This window comes from Onychomys torridus, chromosome X (assembly GCF_903995425.1).
Source record: "Onychomys torridus chromosome X, mOncTor1.1, whole genome shotgun sequence".
NCBI lineage: Eukaryota > Metazoa > Chordata > Mammalia > Rodentia > Cricetidae > Onychomys > Onychomys torridus.
Window position 1 is genome coordinate 87,666,110 of NC_050466.1, and position 18,900 is coordinate 87,685,009.

At 40.7% G+C, this 18,900-nt stretch overlaps 1 protein-coding gene across 1 annotated transcript in view; it reads right to left on the bottom strand.

The window, feature by feature from the left end:
- Positions 1-14,635, bottom strand: part of Ophn1 (oligophrenin 1) — a 317,225-nt gene extending 302,590 nt beyond the window's left edge. The window contains exons 1-2 of the mRNA XM_036174204.1: positions 13,978-14,635; positions 13,684-13,856 (exon numbers count right to left, since the gene is read on the bottom strand). Of these exons, the coding sequence (XP_036030097.1) occupies positions 13,684-13,837 (154 nt within the window). The 5' untranslated portion in view covers positions 13,838-13,856; positions 13,978-14,635. The remainder of the gene's footprint in view (positions 1-13,683; positions 13,857-13,977) is intronic.
- Positions 14,636-18,900: the final 4,265 nt, after the last annotated feature.

The following is an 18,900-nucleotide window of genomic DNA, read 5'->3' on the forward strand; positions in this document are numbered from 1 at the left end:
TCTTTCAAAACAGCCTTTCAAGTTTGCTACAAGGGAGAACCAAGGACATATCTAAGTTTATAAGACAAGCACTTCTACTTTTCCAAACACAGTGTCATTGTATGTTTTACACACAGCACAAAGTTACTACTTATGGACCATAAAATTCACCCAGTGCAAAACTAGGTGGGCTTTAGTATACTCACAAAACTGCAAAACCACCATCATACTGTAAATAAGAAATATGCACAATTTCAAAAAAGACACTCTTCACCCACTGACAGTCACAGTACATTTTTTTCATGTATATCTATTTATTCGGTTACCTGCATTGTTAATATTTACATATATTTAATATTCATATATATTTCTATAAACACTTAAAGAATCTTGGTCACCATGTTAGAAAAGCGAGATTTATCACTTTGATATTAAGATCCCAGTAAATGAGATCACACAGAGGCTTTCTTTCCAAAGGGACTCTTATGCCCTGATTTCACATTACTTTTCTTTGTCATTACCAGACACAGTACATTTTAACCCTTCAACCCTGAGCAAACACTAGCCTGGTATATTCTAGCAGGCCGGCTTACTGGAAAGGAATCATAAACAATACGTAGTCTTTTATAAATGGCTTTTCATTGTGTATTCACCTCTCAGTTAATGGACATTTAGGTGATTTCCCACTTTTGCTCATTATAAATAATAGTAATTCTGATAGATATATAGACAGACAGATAATATAGTAGAATTGTTCATTTGTGGGGTAACTGCCTAACTATTTTTGAAGAATTGCCAAAGATTAGCTATGCATACCAACAGTAAATAAGGGTTGCAAATTCTCCAATAAGGTTTTGTCTTGCTATTATAGCCACCCTAGTGGATGAGCTGTGAGATCTTATTGTGGTTTTCACTTGCATTTCCCTGAAGAATGATTTTTAGCTAAGCTTAATGGTGCAAAAGTACCACACTAGTAGATTCTCTCCTTCCACATGGGTTCCAGGAATGGAATGCAGGGCATCAGGCTTGGCAACAAGCACCCTCTCCTACTGAGCCATCTCACTGAACTCAACTGGTCACATGTTTACTGTTTGTCTTTGTTACTGCTTGGTTCTATTTTCACATTTATTTAGGTATGTATGTGTGTGCGTGGGTGCATACATGATGCAGCAAGCATGTGGAAGCCAGAGGAATACTTACAGGCCTCTGTTCTCTCCTTTCACCACAGTGGGTACCAGAGATGGAAATCCAGTATTCAAGCTTGAAGTTAAGTGCCTCCAAGCTTGCTTGCCCTAATTTTTTTTTTTTTTTTTTTTTTTTGTGGTCTTGAATGAACTATGTATCTAAGAATGACCTTGAGCTCCTGACACTCCTGCCTCAACTTCCTGAGGGATAGAAGTGAAGGTGTGTACCACCATGCTTGGCTACTTTTGTCACTTTTTTCTTTTTTAACTTATTTTTAGTGCATTGGTGTTTTGTCTGCATGTATGTCTGTATGAGGGTGTTGGATCCCCTACAATTGGAGTTACAGACAGCTCTTAGCTGCCACGTGGGTCCTGGGAATTGAACCTGGATCCTTTGGAAGAGCAGCCAGTGCTCTTAACCACTGAGCCACCTACTTTTATCATTTAATTGGATTTTTTAAACTGAATTGTAAGCATTATTCACATACATGTATATATGTGTGCATGCATGTGTATAAAATTGTGTGTGTGTGTGTGTGTGTGTGTGTGTGTGTGTGTGTTATCAAACATAACTTTTCAGTTTTCCCTTTTTGTGGAAGTGTACTAGAAGTTCTAGACAGGATAATTGGGCTCCAGTCTTTTTTTCTGAATACAATTATTTCTACTACAAAATTTACCTTGTAGAACTCCAACTTACCAAGTTTACCATTTGTCACTTGCATCACAAATAAGAAAGCACTGTCTGATTCAAAGTCAAAAAGTTTTAAAACCTCACTTTCTTTCAAGATTTTTACACTTCTAGTTCTTACTATTAAGTATCTCATCCATTTTAGTTCATTTTGGTGTACCAACAGCATTTTAGTGGATAACCATTGGGCTGATCCAAGATGCCTCTTCTTTTACTCATTGATAAAATTCAACTGACCATCAATGTGAGGTTTTAGTTCCCCAATACTGTACTCCACTGACCTCTTAAGCATTTATTGATAGGCACAGCTCAACAAAATGCTTTGAAATTGAGTGGGGCAAGTTCTCTAAGTTCTTTTTCAAAATGGTTTTGTCTGACATGGGTCCCTTCCTTTCTATATTAATGTTAAAATGTTTGTGCATTTTGTCTCGTATGATGGCTCTTACTTCCCATCACCCAGGAGGGAAGGATTATCACAAATTCAAAACCAGCCTATACCACATAATAAATTATAGGCCAGCCTGAACTATGGTATAAGATGCTAATGAATTTCCATAACAAAGCTACTAGCACTTTGCTAGAGACAGTGTTGACTCTGTAGATCAGGTGGAATATATTGCCATCATAACAAATTTTGTCTTTTTTAATTGAAAAGTATTTTTTCACACAATATATTCTAATTATGGTTTTCCTTCTCCTAACTCCCCACTTTCCCACTGTGGTTGATAGAATGTGTACCCTAATAAACTTATCTGGGGGTCAGAGAGCAGAACAGCCACTAGATTAGACATAGAGGCCAGACAGTAGTGGCACACACGCCTTTAATCCTATCACTCGGGATGCAGAGTTCCATCTTGTCCTCTAATCTCTGTGTATATGCACACACATACACACATAGATAAATGAATATCATATTTTTCTTAACTTTTCATTTGTAAAGATTTTATTCCTTTGGTGCTATTGTGAATAATATTTTTCTCAGTTCAAATTCAGAACACTCAACATCAAGAAATACAATTGATTTTTTTATACTACCTTGCATCCTACGACCCTTCTACACTTATCACCTTGAGTAATCCTCTGCAAATTCTCCAGGCTACACACCAATGTTTCTCAACCTGTGGGTTACAGCCCCATAAGGGTCGCAGATCAGATATTTACATTACAATTCATAACAGTAGCAAAATTATAGTTACTAAGTAGTAATGAAATAAGTTTACAGTGGGGATCACCACAACATGAGGAACTGTATTAAAGGGCCACAGCATTAGGAAGGTTGAGACCCACTGCTATACACAGTATCATGTCCTATGATGATAGACATGGCTTTATTACTTATTTCCATCTGAATGCTTTTTATTTCCTTTTCCTGCCCCATTTCCCTGCCTAACTAAAATAATGATATGTCCTCTCATATAGGTTGGAACTCCCAATTATTTCTTTCATGTTTTGGTTCAAGGTCTTCCTTGCCCTGACTGATACAGAAGTCTCAGGTAGCTGTGATGTCAACACTGTGGAGATGAGATTTGTTCCCAGCAAGCCAACTATACTAGGTGCAGTAAAAAGCAGCCCCATGAATGAACCTCTTCTAGTCATCTTCAAAGGTGATTAAATATGACAAGGCTCTGGGTTTAGGAATGCCAGGATCCTATCTTACGTCCTCAGATGCAGCAAGGCTACCATTACTACTAAGCTTCCATTTTCAACACTACCCTAAAGTTAAGGAGGAGGTAACGGAGGCTACAACATGGCTGTTAAAGAGGTCCAGCAGTTTTTCTTCAACAAACAAGCTTATATTATTGTTGCCTTTAATAGATAACTAGAGTTCTGAAAAGTTTTATTTGACCTTATTTGTGCAGGGTCAGTGCCCATTTGCTTTTAGGCAGAAGTGGCTTTTCAGGCTTCTTTAGTCTATAGTCCATCCAGGGGCATTTAAAAAAAAATGTGATGGGATCTTGCTATGTAGCCCGGGTTGGCCTCAAACTTACAGTCCCCAAGTGCTGAGATCACAGGCACGGACCTTGGTGTCTGGTCTCCTCCAGACATAATACTGAAGAAAGCTTGTCCCAGAGTAGCTCAGATTTGCCTATATTGGAATGCACTCCTAGAGAAACAGAAACTGAAGGAAGTACTGAAATAAAGTCATCTTTTGAAGGATAGACAAACTACTGGCAGTGCTCGCCTCTAGGGAGAAAAAATAGGGAAGTATGACACAGGAGGAGGAAAAAGAAGCAGGGCATCATGGCACATAACTGCAACCTTACCACTTTAGAAACTCAAGCAAGTTAAACAGAAGGCAGGGGCTACAGAGACGGCAGTGTCGCGCCAGACACACAAGGCTGGGGACCCGAGTTCATAAAAATCTAGGTGTGGCAGTATGTATCTGTGTCACCAACACGGAGGGGACAGAAACAGAAGGATCCCTCAGGCTCATCAGCTAGACAGCCTTGCAAAATTGGTGAGCATCAGGTTCAGTGAGAGGCCCTGTCTCAAACACTAAGGTGAAGGGCAAGTGGGGTGGCCCAGCCGATAAACACACTAGCCACCAAGCCCAATGAGCTGAGTTTAGTCCTCTGGACCTACATGGTGGAAGGAGAGAATGGACTCCTGCAACTGTCCTCTGATAGTGACCTGCTCATGCCAGCACACAGTCATACCTCCACACCAAATAAACTAAAATGTAGTAGTTATTTAAAATAAGGTAGCTATGCACACAACTACATAACACACACACACACACACACACACACACACACACACACACACACACAAACACACACACACACACACATACATCAGTATACAGAAAATAAAAAGAAAAAATATTTTAAAAGTTTATGGCCAACATAATCTACATAGTAAGACTTTGTCTCAAAACACCAAAAGGAAAAGAAAATATTAATGTCTTGCTCAGTACCAAGGTCATTATTAAAGTAGTGAAACACAGGTCTGTTTGACTTGGTTTCCTCTTGCCAATAGGTAACACATTGTAACTGTCAAATTCCCCTTTCTTACCCCACAAATCTCAACTTCAAAAGATATGACAGATATCTCACCCTGAACTTCCTCTTCATACCCCTCCTCAAAACTGTCTTGACATAAGTAGATAACTAGATATTTACTGTGTGCTCCAAGAGAGCAGCTCTATTCACCACTATATCCCTAATCTCCAGGGCAGTACTAACACACAGTAGGTGATTAGTAAATCTTTGTTGAATTAAATTGAATTCTGCCTTTACATTGCCCAAGGTCTAGGACTTGATGTAAGCCTGATAACACCTCATAAGGATCCTCTCTGGCTGACTAGGAAAAAAAATCAACTTCAGATTTCCAGAGTACTCCCCTGGAAAACTGTGTATCTTTCCAGGTCCTCATGAGCTTTTAGGAAAATTCTGTAGTGCTGATTAGAGAAACAGATGCCAGATTGAACAAATGGTTTGGGCTACGTTGGAAAGTCATTTTCCTTCATCATCCTTAAGCCTGATTGGAAAACTTTCCTTAGTAGGCAAGTCAAGCTAAAATCATTAGTACCCTGCCGCAGCACTACTCCTCCACCCCTAATGAAATTATTGCTCATAAATTGTCATATTTTTCCATCATAGTCCCCACAGTACCCTCAGTCCAGCTACTCTGCCATGTAAATCTTCGGAAGACTTTCTAACAAACATGGTGATACAGCTGCATTAAATGCCACTGAGTTCTGTTTCATATCTATTAAAGCAGTCTTAAATCACACACCAGCAAATTGATCAACTTACTCTGGGGGCTTAAAACAACTCTGCATGCTCAACGGCATTAACTAAGTATCAGTGAAATAAAGACAGTTGAACTTGTAAGAACATACATCATATCACACTCCTGTGTATCATGGTACTAAACCCACCTCCGCAGAGAGTCCCAGCTATTCTGGGCAGAACTGAAAGGCATCAGCTTGACACCTCCCCAAAAAAACACTTGACAAGTTCACACTCAAATAGGCCAGTGTAATTCAAGTTGCCTATCCATGATGGATATATTAGTTTTGTTTTTCCTGTAACATACTCTCTTAGAATCAAGATGCATTTGTTTGATTCTGACACAATCATTTCAGGTAGTTTTTTTTTTTCTGAGTAAAGCAATGGTAACCAGAAAACAGAATGCTAAATCCAAAAGGAACCCTTGTGATCACCGAGAAGTCCTCTAATTCTGTAAATGAGAAAACCCATACTCAAAAGTCAAAGGTTTACTAAAGACCACACAGGTGGCTAATAGCAGACTTGGAAGCAGCCTATCCTCCAAGGAAAACAATCCACAGATAGGCATCAGAGTTGCCAATTCTAAACTGAAAAGGTACCAAAGGTAACTTTAGTGTATCATGTAAAATGCTTGTCTTCAAATGTATATCAAAGGAAAAAATAGTAATTAACTCTCAAAATAAAAAAATAAAGTGCAGACTGTAAAGAAGTGGTTTTCTTTTAAAAATATTAAGGCTATGGTATCAAAATAACACAAATTATACTATAACCAATTTATCAACTTCATGTACATTTTTGGTACAGAATGCATCTGTGATGGTCAATGTTTATTTTTAACTTGACAGAATCTAGAATCAGTGAAAGATGGGCTTCTGGCAGTCCTGTGGTGGGTTATCTTGATTTATCTTGATTAAGTGATTTGGAAAGACTCATCTTAATTAGAGGCAGGAGCAATCATGGCAGGGGATGCAGGACTGTACAGGTGGAGAAAAGGGACTGAGCAGCAGCACATGTTCGTCTGTCTCTGTTTCTGGCTGTGGATGCAGCTGCTTCAAATTCCTGATACCTTCACCTCCCCCCATGACAGATTATACCACAACTAAAAGAAACCCTTTCTCTCTTAGCTTAATTTTGTCAGGGTACTTTATCACAGCAACATGAAAAGACTAACACACCTTTGGGATTTTTTTTTCCTTGAGACATGGAGGGGCTCATGTAGCATAGGCTGGCCTCAAATTATACATAGCCAAAGATGATGACCTTGAGCTCCTTATATGCCCGCCTCCATCTCACAAGTACTGGGATTTCATATGTATGCCACCACCCCAGGCTAGACTCCTTTATTTATTTGTTTGTTTTTTTGTTTTTTTGTTTTTCTGAGACAGGGGCTCATGGATCACAGGCTAGCCTCAAAATCACTACATAGCTGAGGATGACTTTGAATTCCTGATCCTCCTGCCACTAACTTCTGAGTGCTGAGATCACAGGTATGCCAGCATGCTCTGTTATTTTGGATCCAAAACAACATATGAATAATGGTTATGTATGTTTTCTGACATCTGTTTTATATATGCATGGTATTACCCTTCGTTTTGAAAAACTAAATTTTGTTTTCTTTTTGTTTGAATACTCCCTTGTGCGCTGAAGTATTTTGGTAAAAACTGATGTAAACATGAATTCCATAACTAGTCTAATCATTCCTTTCTGAAATTGTTAAACTACTATACACAATGGAATTTTCGAAGAGAAAGCAAACCACATCATAACCAACTAGGATCCCTTGCCATTATATTATAATCCTCCCTTTGCTAAATCCCAAACAATTTCTAGTCTTGGAATCTTTCTCCCTAAAGACTGTCACACTCCCTTTCCCTAGCATATAAGAGGCCAAGCCTTGCTGGCTAATACATCTAGATGGTGTAGCCCAGGGATTATAATTCATTCCGTCTAGCCTACAGACAACGTTGGCTTGTACTAGAGCTACAGCCCAGTAGCAGAGCACTTCTCTAGCATGTGTGAGGCCCTAGACTCCATGACTAGCACTGCAAAAAGAAAAAAGAGTTTTCTTTTGCTAAAACAATAATGATAGACTTTGTGGATGTTTTGATACATACCTGTAATCTCAGAATTTAGGAGGGTGCGGCAAGAAGATTGCTACAACTTTGAGTCTAGCCTGGGTTATCTAGCAAGACTCTGTCACACCAAAAAAGAAAAAGAAAATAACACCAGCAAATGAACATTTGAAAATCATGAACTAAGAATGTAACAGCTTCTTGAAGGTGGTGAGACTTAGATTTTCCCCATAGGTACTCCAGCCCCATTAACCCATTTCCAGCAGTTTCGTCCTTCCTTCTTGTCTCCTTTGAGCCTGGGATCCTTGGATTCACAGCAGACATAATTCATAGCACACCAAAATAAAATTATTTACTAGAAAATATGAGATATTGCATTCCAGCCTACCAATAATTACACTTTCTGGATTGCCAGTAAAAGTCCACTTCAATAGCTTTACCAAAGGTCTGCAAACTGCAGCTGAGAAAATAAGCCCAGCTTACTATTTTTATATGTCACCCTTCCTCCCCCAGTAGCACTAAAAATGGTTCTCACATTTTTAGGGAAGTTTTCTTTTGATATTTTTTTTTAGGCACAGGATCTCTCCGTTACATCCCAGGATGTCCTACAATCCGTTCCGTCCCAGGTTTGCTCTGAACTCTCGGTTTTCCTGCCTTTATTTCCCGAGTGCTGGGTGCATATGCCACCACTAGTGATAGTTTTAATGCTTGACAAAATTCTAAGGAATAAAATATCGTGACATGTGAAGTGTCAGAAAAATCACATTTCAATGCTAGTAAGTTTTTTTTTCTTTTTTAAGATTTATTTATTTATTTATTTATTTATTTATTTATTTATTATGCAGTTTACTTATTCATTCATTCATTCATTATATGCAGTATATAATCTGGCTGTATATACTCCTGTGTGCCTGAAGAGGGCACCAGATCTCAGTATAGATGGTTGTGAGCCACCATGTAGGTGCTGGGAATTGAACTCAGGACCTCTGGAAGAGCAGCCAGTGCTCTTAACCTCTGAGCCATCTGTCCAGCCCGTAAGTTTTCTTACAATGCTTGTTTCACTGACTCTTTCTCTATGGCTGCTTTCACACAACAGCAGAGGTAATTATGAGTGAGTGCATGGCCTTAAAGTCTAAAACACATATGTAGTGGATAGCCATCCCAGCCATTGGTCTGGAATATGATATTTTTACAGACAAGATTTATTGATCCTAAGCTATATAAAAAACATAGGCAGGGAAGGTGACACAGGCCTATAATTCCAGCACTCAGGAAGCTGAGGTGGGAGAAATTTGAGCCTAAAGCCTGCCTGAGCTATCTAGAGTGTATCATCTCAAATATTATACTCTAAAGTTGGGTGTGGTTGCTCATTCCTGTATACCTAGCATTCAGGAAATTGAAGCAGGAAGGATATAAAGTTTGAAGTTAGCCTGGGCTAACTAGCCTGCTCAAGGTAAACCTGGGCTACAGAACAAGATCCTGTCCAAAAAAAAAGCAAAACATGTTAAATGTCACAAATATAGTCAAGTTTGGTGGCACACCCCTCTAATCACAGCTCTTGACCCACTAACAAAGAAAGATAATAAAGTCAAGGCCAGCCTGGGATACATAGTGAATTCAACGTGAGCCTGAGTTACATGAGGCCCTGTCTAAAAAAAAAAAAATAAGTCCCAAACATTTGTGTAAGAATGCTAACTCATTACCCTTGATAATCTCTCTGTGACTCTTCCCAAAAAATACACTCCTGCCTAGACATTTCTTTTGGTATAGCCTGTCCATAAAGTGCAACATCTAAAAAAATTTTAATTAAGGAATCACTGGTATACGAGAACAGCTTAATAAGTCAAAGTGCTGTTAATTCTGCCAAGCTCCAATGCTATTTCCTCCTTTGCTCCCTCTGTCTTCCACCAAGAAATGAGCTCTCTCCCTCTCTCTAATGTCACATACAATCATGCCCACCATCCAACTCTAAAGCTCTGAACTTTAGTACCTTATGCAGCAGTAATTTCTCCTCTATATATCTCCCCTACTTGTCTTGGAGCTTCCTGAGGTCAATATCCACCTGTGACTCATTCTGTATATTTAACAGTCATCTGAACAAAGATTAGAACATAGTATGTGCACAGGTATTTACTGAATGAATGGTATTTGGTCCATGAACTATATATAGTCTACCTTAAGTGTCTGTCTCAGGTTTCTGGGGCCATATAAGCAATGGGCCATATCATTTATACTGAACAATGCCTAACCTTGGTGTTCAGCAAATATTCAGTAACATCAACAGGACTAAAACCGTCAACATAAAAAAGGAGAGACACAGGAATATAGATTAGTAGGAGTGGACTTGTCCAGCATGCACAAGGCCCTGTGTTCTATCCTCAGCACACATGTATGCACAGAGAGAGAGAGAGAGAGAGAGAGAGAGAGAGAGAGAGAGAGACAGAGAGAGAGACAGAGACAGACAGAGACAGAGACAGACAGACAGACAGAGAAAGCACAAAGGACCATAGAAAAGCAGACAATACAGTCTCCATCTTTCAGAGTGACAGTGCTCTATTTTCTATCAGTTTAAGTTATAATCATCATATGATCCAACAATTATAAATACATCACATTTGAGGGAGGGATCAGGCACCCATCAAAGGAGGCAGGTGTTGGAACAACAAATTAAGTAAACCTAAGTATCTGTCCTAGTTTTGCTTTCTGTTGCTGTGATAGCAGCACTGGCCAGAGCAACCTGGGGAGGAAACAGTTTATTTCTGCTTATAATTCCCAGGTCACAGTCCATCACTGAGGACAGGAACCTGGAGGCAGGAACTGAAGCAGAGGATAATGGAAAGGACACTGCTTTCTGGCTTGCTTATTTACGCCATCCACTCAGTACCAACTGCCCAGAGGTGGCACTGCCCACAGTGGGCTGGGATCTCCCATATAACAATCAAGAAAATACCCCTACAGACAGTCTGATGGAGGCAATCCCTCAATTGTGTTTCCCTCTTCCCAGATGACTCTGGCTGCGTCAAGTTGACAAAAAAAAACTAAGCAGCACAGTATTCAAACAGGCCCACATTTAACGCAGCACTAGTAGTCAAACATGTTTGTTGTGTAAAGCCTTATCCAGAGCTCTGTGCAAAAATCACACAGTGAGATAAAGTATTGACATAAAGTTTCACCTAGGTTAACAACCTGAAAGAAAATTACAGATGAGTTTTGCAGCTACCACGCCATGTCTCAAGGTTTGCAAGCATGCAATTTAGTTAAGTATCAATCATTGTCCTGCCTTGTATTGCCAGGTTCCAGATGCTAAGATGGATCCATATGCATGAATACAAAACTCATTACCGAGTTGTGTCCAGATGAGTGGGCTTTTCCAACAAGATAACAAGGCAAAAGGCTGTTTATGTGTTTCTTTTCTGAACTTTACTGAAAATTATACATTCATCAAGAAATGTCTTAGTGACCAAAAGATAGACTAGCAACAATGTACTTGTTTTCGTCATTTCCATTTTACAAAATACTTTTAGAATTAGTCCCCTTAAGACTCACAACTACCTTGTGAGGTGGATATAATTACCACCATTATTATAGCAATGGCTTTTAAAAATTCCAGTATGATGGATGGAATGCAGGGCATTGCACATAGTAGGCAAACACTCTATCACTGAGCTACATGCCCAGCCCACCACCAATTTCATATTGTACAAATCTATTGGTGTATGTTACCATAACATTATCCAGTGTTAACTAAATTTGGGGTACTTTAACATTTATCTCTTCTTAAAGATTTTTTTCTTAATTTTTGAATTACATTTCACAGTTGAAAGAGTTTGTGCCAGATCCCAAAATGGGGAAGCCACGACTGTAACCCAGGTCTTCAAAATCCAATTCCAGTGGGATATTTTCATCTTTCCTTCACTTGGGAGGAGAGCACACCTGTGTTTTGCATCCACCCTACCTCCCCTGGAAAACAATGGCTGAGCTGTCACAGTGTGGAAAAGCAGTGTGGGGAGCAAACACTACTGTGCCACAGACAGTAGGAAGCAATTCCATGTGTGCCTTTAGCTGCCCAAGTATTTCAAGCCTGTGGAGCTTAAAGAAAAGCAACAAGGCAAGGTTTAGTCATGGCGGTTTTAGTACCTCCCCATCCCATTTTAATCTACACAAAGATCTGAGCCCATTCTTCGTCTCATAAATCCGAAAAGAAGAAACCCCACTACTTGCCTCTTAATTTACAAAACATTTGCATGCTTATAAACCAGCACTAGGAAAGCTAAGGCAGAAAGACCAGCAGCTCGAAGCCAGAACCACCTACAAATTAAGAGCCTGTTCCCCCAAACCAGGACCTATGTATGTAGCTAGTATATGCAAAGACCGGAACTAGAGAAAAAAACATTTGCCTTTCCCCAAAATGCCTCATTGAATCGATTTTTTTTTCTGACAAAGCTTAATCACTTAGATATGACTTAGCTGATCATTTTTAGCACAATTTCAGCTTGCCATACACGTTACAAAACTCCCTCTTAACTAGCACTTTTATAATGGGCTTTCTTTTATGGGGAATACTACACCAAGCAGTTTGCAATAAGAAGAAATCTGCAATCCGAAGAGACCCCCCTTTTCCTTTCAGAGTCCTCAAGTTGCCACTTCTGTGGCACAACCTCCATATCCTCAACCTCTCAATGAACTCTATCAAGAGAAGACACACCCAAAAGCCTAGCCCACAAGTCTGCAAGGATCAGCATTTCAAATATTCCATCTTCAAGGTGCTAACACAAGTTTACTATTAACCAGGTGACTGGACAACAAAGCATTAACTGATCAAACTCAATTAAAGAACTCGAAGGAACGGTTTACAGAGTCTGCCCAACCACAATCGAGAACTGCTACACGGGAAATGCTGGCTTGCAGCACTTCTTGTGGCATCAAAGCTTTTAAGACTCTCTCCATTGTTGCTTGGCTATAACAGCCCGCCACAAGGGGCCATATAACCTTGACATGGGATGGGGTGGGGAGCAAATCCACTCAATACAAAGTTAAAGGCATAGAGAGACTCCTTCACAATGACTTTACCCTTCACAGTTATCTTTCAACCAAGGAGAGAAAAAAATAATTAATCATCACTCTACTTAATCATTACCCTCCATTCTTCTGGGTATATATTTTGGCACAAGGGGTTGGCTTACTTATACTCTTGGGGGTGTTTATTATTCTTTCTTTTTCTCTGAGCCTCCTGACAACCAGCAGAAATAAAAGCCTACAGAGAGGAGGAAAAAACAGTCCCATAAGTGAGGAAGTCGTGACCTCTGAAAAAGCAAAGCTTGGTAAGGTCCTTTCAGCGCAGCAACCCCACACCGTATCCCTGTATTTTACACCCAGGGGATTTGGACCCCTTGGACCATGAACTTGATAGGTCTTTGTTCCACACTGAAGCAGAATTCAGTTGTATGTGAAGCCAACCAATAATCCTGAACTTGGACTAACTATGACATTAACAATATATAAAAAAAAATCTCGGGGGAGGGCAAAGGTGCTCTCCTTAGAAAGTGATTTGGGAAGGGTAATTTTTTACTGCCCCACAATTTTCTGTAATAAGCAGAGTCTAGAACAAAAATCATTATACTGGATATCAGCCTTAATTCCCAATTCTTTAGGGAGTACTGGAGTAGGTCCTTGGTCAGCATGGAAGTCACCTTGTACCAGACAGGGCATGTCTGACCGGTTGGGTAGACTATCATTTTCAATAAGGATCTGCTAAGTAAGAGTAACTGCAAAGCAAGAGGGTCCCTGTCCCAGCTACACATTAAGTCTGGGAAGGTCAGGGCCACTAAAGGGAAAGGCCAAAGTCCTGCTTGTCTGCACCACTTTCCACTTTTACTGACCCCACTCTCAAAGGTTCGGAAAACCATCAGACTCAGAGACCTGGGCTGAGAGTCACTGCAGATCCTCCCTTCCCCCTGTGGTATGGAAAGGTTTAAAGGCCAGAACCACCTACTCAGAGAAACAGCTCAAGGAAGCCTTCCACTTACTTCTCATAGCGCTGATAAGCGCGCTGCCGTCTTTGATCACATCTTTGATAAATTTATTGGTCCTTTCCAGCTCCTGTTCATAATACTTGAGCCTCTCGCGGAAATCGGGGCTGTCGAGGTAGCAGTCGCTGAACTCCAGCGGGGGATGCCCCATGGTTACGATAGCGGAGGGACTAGGGGTTAGAGACAAAGAGCGAGAGCATCAGTGGCACAATCAGCAGAATAGATCTAGTGGCGTGCGTTCAGGAGCCACTTTTAGGCGAACCAGCCCCACTCCCTTTGGAGGACAGGTACCTGTTCCAATGAAACTCTTGGGAGCGTCCGCTGGTGTGTATGTAGCAGGAGCGCGTAGTCCGGTGGTGGCTGTGGGTGACCGGGAATGCTTACCAACGCCTTCTGACGCCGGCAGGGTGCAGCCTAGCGAGCAGCACGCCCCCTGGTCATCGCCTCCCCGAAGCGCACGCAGCGCAGAGTCCTGGGCGGCCCAGGGTGGAGGCGGGGAGAGCACGGACGCGGGGGGGGGGGGGGGCGCCTCTCCGCTCTCCCAAGCCAGCGTAGTCTTCCTTCTCTGACTCCCCGAGCGGCAGACCGCGCCTCCCCTCCCCCTTCTTAAAGCCAATGCCACTGCTTCACGTTGGCCGAGCCCCAAGCCCGAGACCAACCGAGAACATGGGCTCCCTTCGGCTATCTTCCTTGGGTCTTCGGGGCTCGTCGCCCACAATTCGGCAGCTGCAGAGACCGCCTACTCGTTCCTAGGAGCCAGCTGGCTGTCGGGTTTGGTGCTTAAAGGGTTAAAGCCAGAGGCAAGGAAACCTAGCTTTCCTCCAACAACCCGGCAGCGGCAGCGGGAAGAGGAGGGCGACAGCGCTACGCACAATAGCTGTGGTAGCCTGGCGCTTCCCTACGGAAACTGGGGAGCAGTCAGCGCCCTAGGACTCCATCTGGAAAGCGTGGCGGCCTGGGAGATGTAGTCTTTCCGTTTGCTCGTCCCATGACTCCACCCTGCCGTCTCCCACCAACCCTCCAGGGTAGCCGCTCTCCCAGATCTACTTCCCTAAGCGTGCCCCAGGCACAGCAATCCTAGAGGGGCAGGTGTACCGCCCTGGCCCCCGAGGGTGCTTGCAAAGTTTCCATAACTGCAGCAGAAACTCAAAAGGATGGATGATGGGAGGCAGTCTCTCACCAGTATTTGGCTGGACTGTCCTTTCTTTTACTTTTTCACCCTTCCTCTGATCCACCAACACTTTTCCTGTGTCTTCTAGTACAGTACAGACACTCATTCTCATTGGTGCCTACTGTAGGATCTCTGTTAGACCGAGAACCCCCTGCCAACACTTCCAAGTAATCATGTTTGAACTAAAAGGTATACTGTGCAACTCACTGATCACACTACAGCTTCCAGGACGAGAGTTTGTTTGTTTGTTTGTTTGTTTGTTTGTGGTGGTGGTGGAGGAGGAGGAGGTTTGGTTTGGTTTTTGTTGTTGTTGTTGTTTTGGTTTGGTTTGGTTTGGTTTGGGTTTCTTGGGGGTTTTTTTGTTTTGTTTTGTTTTGTTTCGTTTTATTTTTAAATTTTGTTTTGGGGGTGGTTGCAATGACAGAGGATAGAAGCAAGGGGACAAGGAGTTGAGTGGGATCAGGATACATGATGTGAAATCCACCAAGAATCAATAAAAAGATAAAAAAGGAAAAGGCCATAACTAGATTTGAACTGAATAGGGCCTCAGAGAATGGTTTCTGCGACACATCAATACACAGGCTGATAACATCTGTTAATGGAGAACCCCAAAAAAGGTTACTATAAATTATCTTACAGTTTATCCAAAAGGCCTTATGTCCATTGTCTATTGTAGGGAAACCTGGGCTCCTTTTAAAGACAGCTCTCTGAGAAATAGTGTGCACTCAGGCAAAAAGATCCGTTTTGATTTTGCAGCAGTGTTTGCATTAAATTACACCAATAAAAGCTAGAATAAAAAAAGCTGAAAATACAGTAATGACAGCTAACCTAACTATATTAATGTCTGGCTGCTTCTGTAACAAATTACCACCAACTTGGTGGCTTAAATAAACATGAATGTATTATTTTATGGTTGTGGGAGTGAGAGTTAGAAAAGAGCATCACTAAGCTAAAGTCCAGGGGTCAGAATGGTTATGTTCCTCTGGACTCTAGGTTCAAATCCATTTCTTTGCTTTCTGTAGCTTCTAAAAAGTGCCCTCAAACTGTCAATTCTCAAAGCCAGCAATGGTCTGTCAGGTCCTTTCTTGTCCTTCATTATTATGAACCTGACTCTCTTGCCTTCCTTTTTCCTTTCTGAACTCTTAGAATTACTTTAAGTTCATGGGATAAACCAGGATCATCATTTTATCGCATGATCCTTAATTTAACTACATCTACATAATCCTTTTTGTCATTTAAGATAACATATTCACAGGTTCTAAGGATTCAGACATGGATATCCAGGAGGGCCCTTTGTTGACACTCCAATCAATTGCTGTATACTCCTATAAGCCATCTCACAAGTGGCTGGAGGTGATGGGGCAGCCCTTTAATCCCTGGCATTCAAGAGGTAGAGGCAGGTTGATCTCTAAGTTCAAAGTCAGCCTACTCTACATATCAAGCTCCAGTCCAGCCAGGAATATACAGTCTCAAAATAAAACAAAATCAAAACAATGACAACAAAACACCCCCAAGTCTTCAAAACACCCCTGTGTGGTTGGTATTATTATACCCATTTAAAGTTGGAGAAATTGCATCAAAGAGAAGTTGACTTGACCAAGGACAATGCTAAGACTAGGCAAGTGTCCTATGAACTGATATACATCCCCAGCCCTATTTCCTACCCTTATTATTTTAAAGGTTAACAAGTGCTGTGGTGTAACTTGGTTTGTAAATCACTCACCTCTAATGACCAAGACCCTAGGTTACTAGGTATTTTGTTTTGTTTTGTTGGATACTTTTAGAGACTAAATCTCACTATATATCCCATATGGCCTCAAACTCATAACAATCTTCCTGCCCGTGTCCCTAGTGCTATGTATGTGCCACCATGTTATTTGATCCCCACTACTGCAGAGCAAAACAAAGCAAAGACAGAAAAGGAAACGGTTATCTTTTATGAGAAAATACCCAAAGTAGACTTTGAACGCACTGTAGGTGGAGAGATGCAGGTAGTAGAAAGATGTCCATTAACCAGGGCAATCTTTCACACTATCACATTTCCTTTTGGTGATCATTCATCCATGCAATAAGCAGTATTCATTCAATAAGAAGTTTTATTTTGTTATGTTGGTTGGTTTGTTTTTAATAAATATTTTACTTATTTTTTTTATTTGTTTGCTTGTTTGAGGCAGGCTCTAACCTCCAAAGCTGCCGTAAAGCACATTTCATTTAGCCCAAGTTTGCCTTAAACTCCAAATCCTCCAGCCTTTGCCTTGTGAGTGCTGTGATTACAGGTGTGTGCCAGCTATCATATCCAACTCTTAAGATATTCGACACCAAGCTTCAAACTTTTAAAGGAAAACAAAATATATAACCCTGAAATTTTTACACTGTTCTACCATTTGGTTTCTCTTTGACATTGTATATTACATATTCCTCAAATGATTGTGTCCTCTCATAAAATATTTTTACTTAAAATCTGCTATTGATTACCATACTGAATTTCTTCCCAACAAAACTATGACCAAAAATAGAAATTATTTCCTTGGATGGCTATAAGGTTCCCGTTATGTATGTAAATTTCTAAAATATCACATTTTATTATTATTATTATTACTAAACATGCAATTCCTATCAGAAGGATGGGGAAGGTATAGGCTACAGGATGTAGAGTTAAACAAGAGTCCTCTGAAAACAGAAACAAAACAAATATTTCTCAGCCTCAATTTTTTTAACCTCAGCATTTAAAATATTAGCTAGTCTGTTTAACCTTAAGACTTCTGCACATGAGTGGCTTGTAAGAATTCTGACTTTTGAAGGCCATGCTTTCCTTTGGAGGGGTTGATAAAGGAGGGTAGGAAAGCTCAACTGAAGAGGAGTTCTTTGTAAAGTCACCTCTAAAGGAATTTGAGGATTTGGAAATTGGTTCCTTGCAGCTATGGTGACCCCATAGTCCTTGGAAAGTATACTTTGTTATGGAATGAATATGTGCAGCTCTCAAAATTCATGAGCTGGGCGGTGGTAGTGCATGCCTTTAATCCCAGCACTTGGGAGGCAGAGGCAGGCGGATCTCTGTGAGTTCTAGGCCAGCCTGGGCTATGAGCGAGTTCCAGGAAAGGCACAAAGCTACACAGAGAAACCCTGTCTTGAAAAAAAAATTCATAATTTTAGGCACTAGATATTTATTGTCAGGGACAATCACCTGTATTTGTAAAATTGAAAGATACTTCTCTTTAATGACAAAACAGTTTCTGACGTTATTTTCTGTTGCTAATAAGGCCCATCAGAGAAACTTGCCCAGAACTAGCCAAAATGGCTGAAATGACCTGCCCCTTCCCTCCTGGTTGCCTAGAATAACTGTGTATTTCAACATTAAACCCAGTCCCTAGGAGAGATACTTTTATCACCCTTCTTTAAAATGTGCCCTGTAAGAAGCATGAATTTAAACAGCGCATACTCAAGAACGTTCCCAACTCTACCTGCGACAACAAATCTTTCCTGAATGCCTATATGAATATGTATGAATTTCTCCAACAAATGCCACTTAGATTTTTTAAACTCCTTTGAGACAAAGACTAGCTATGCAGCCCATGCTGAACTTGAAGTAGCAATATCCCTGCCTTGGTCTCCTGTGTACTTTGTTTACTGGCAAGACACCTGGTAATCTTCTTGTTTAGCTTGCTTGGGAAGACACTGCTTTGGTAATTATTTCCAGTGCTCCTGTACTTTTTTCTGTAATAATAAACTATTCTTCACTCATTTACTTTCTGGTTTTACTTATACACTTTGTATTCATCAAGACATGAACCCATGATGTTCTGTTATAATGTGTTCAAATACTAACTTCTAATTAATGGTATTAAGAAGTGGGGAGTTTGGGTATGATTAGGTCATAAGACAAGATTCCTTATGAACAGGACGAGTAAATATCCTTTTCCTTTCCACCACATGAGAAACAGGGAGAAAAAAAAAACAGTAGTCTCTAAATCAGAAAGAAGGCCTATAGTAGACACTATGTCTGCATTAATACTGGCTTCTTGGCCTCAAGAACCTTATAAAAT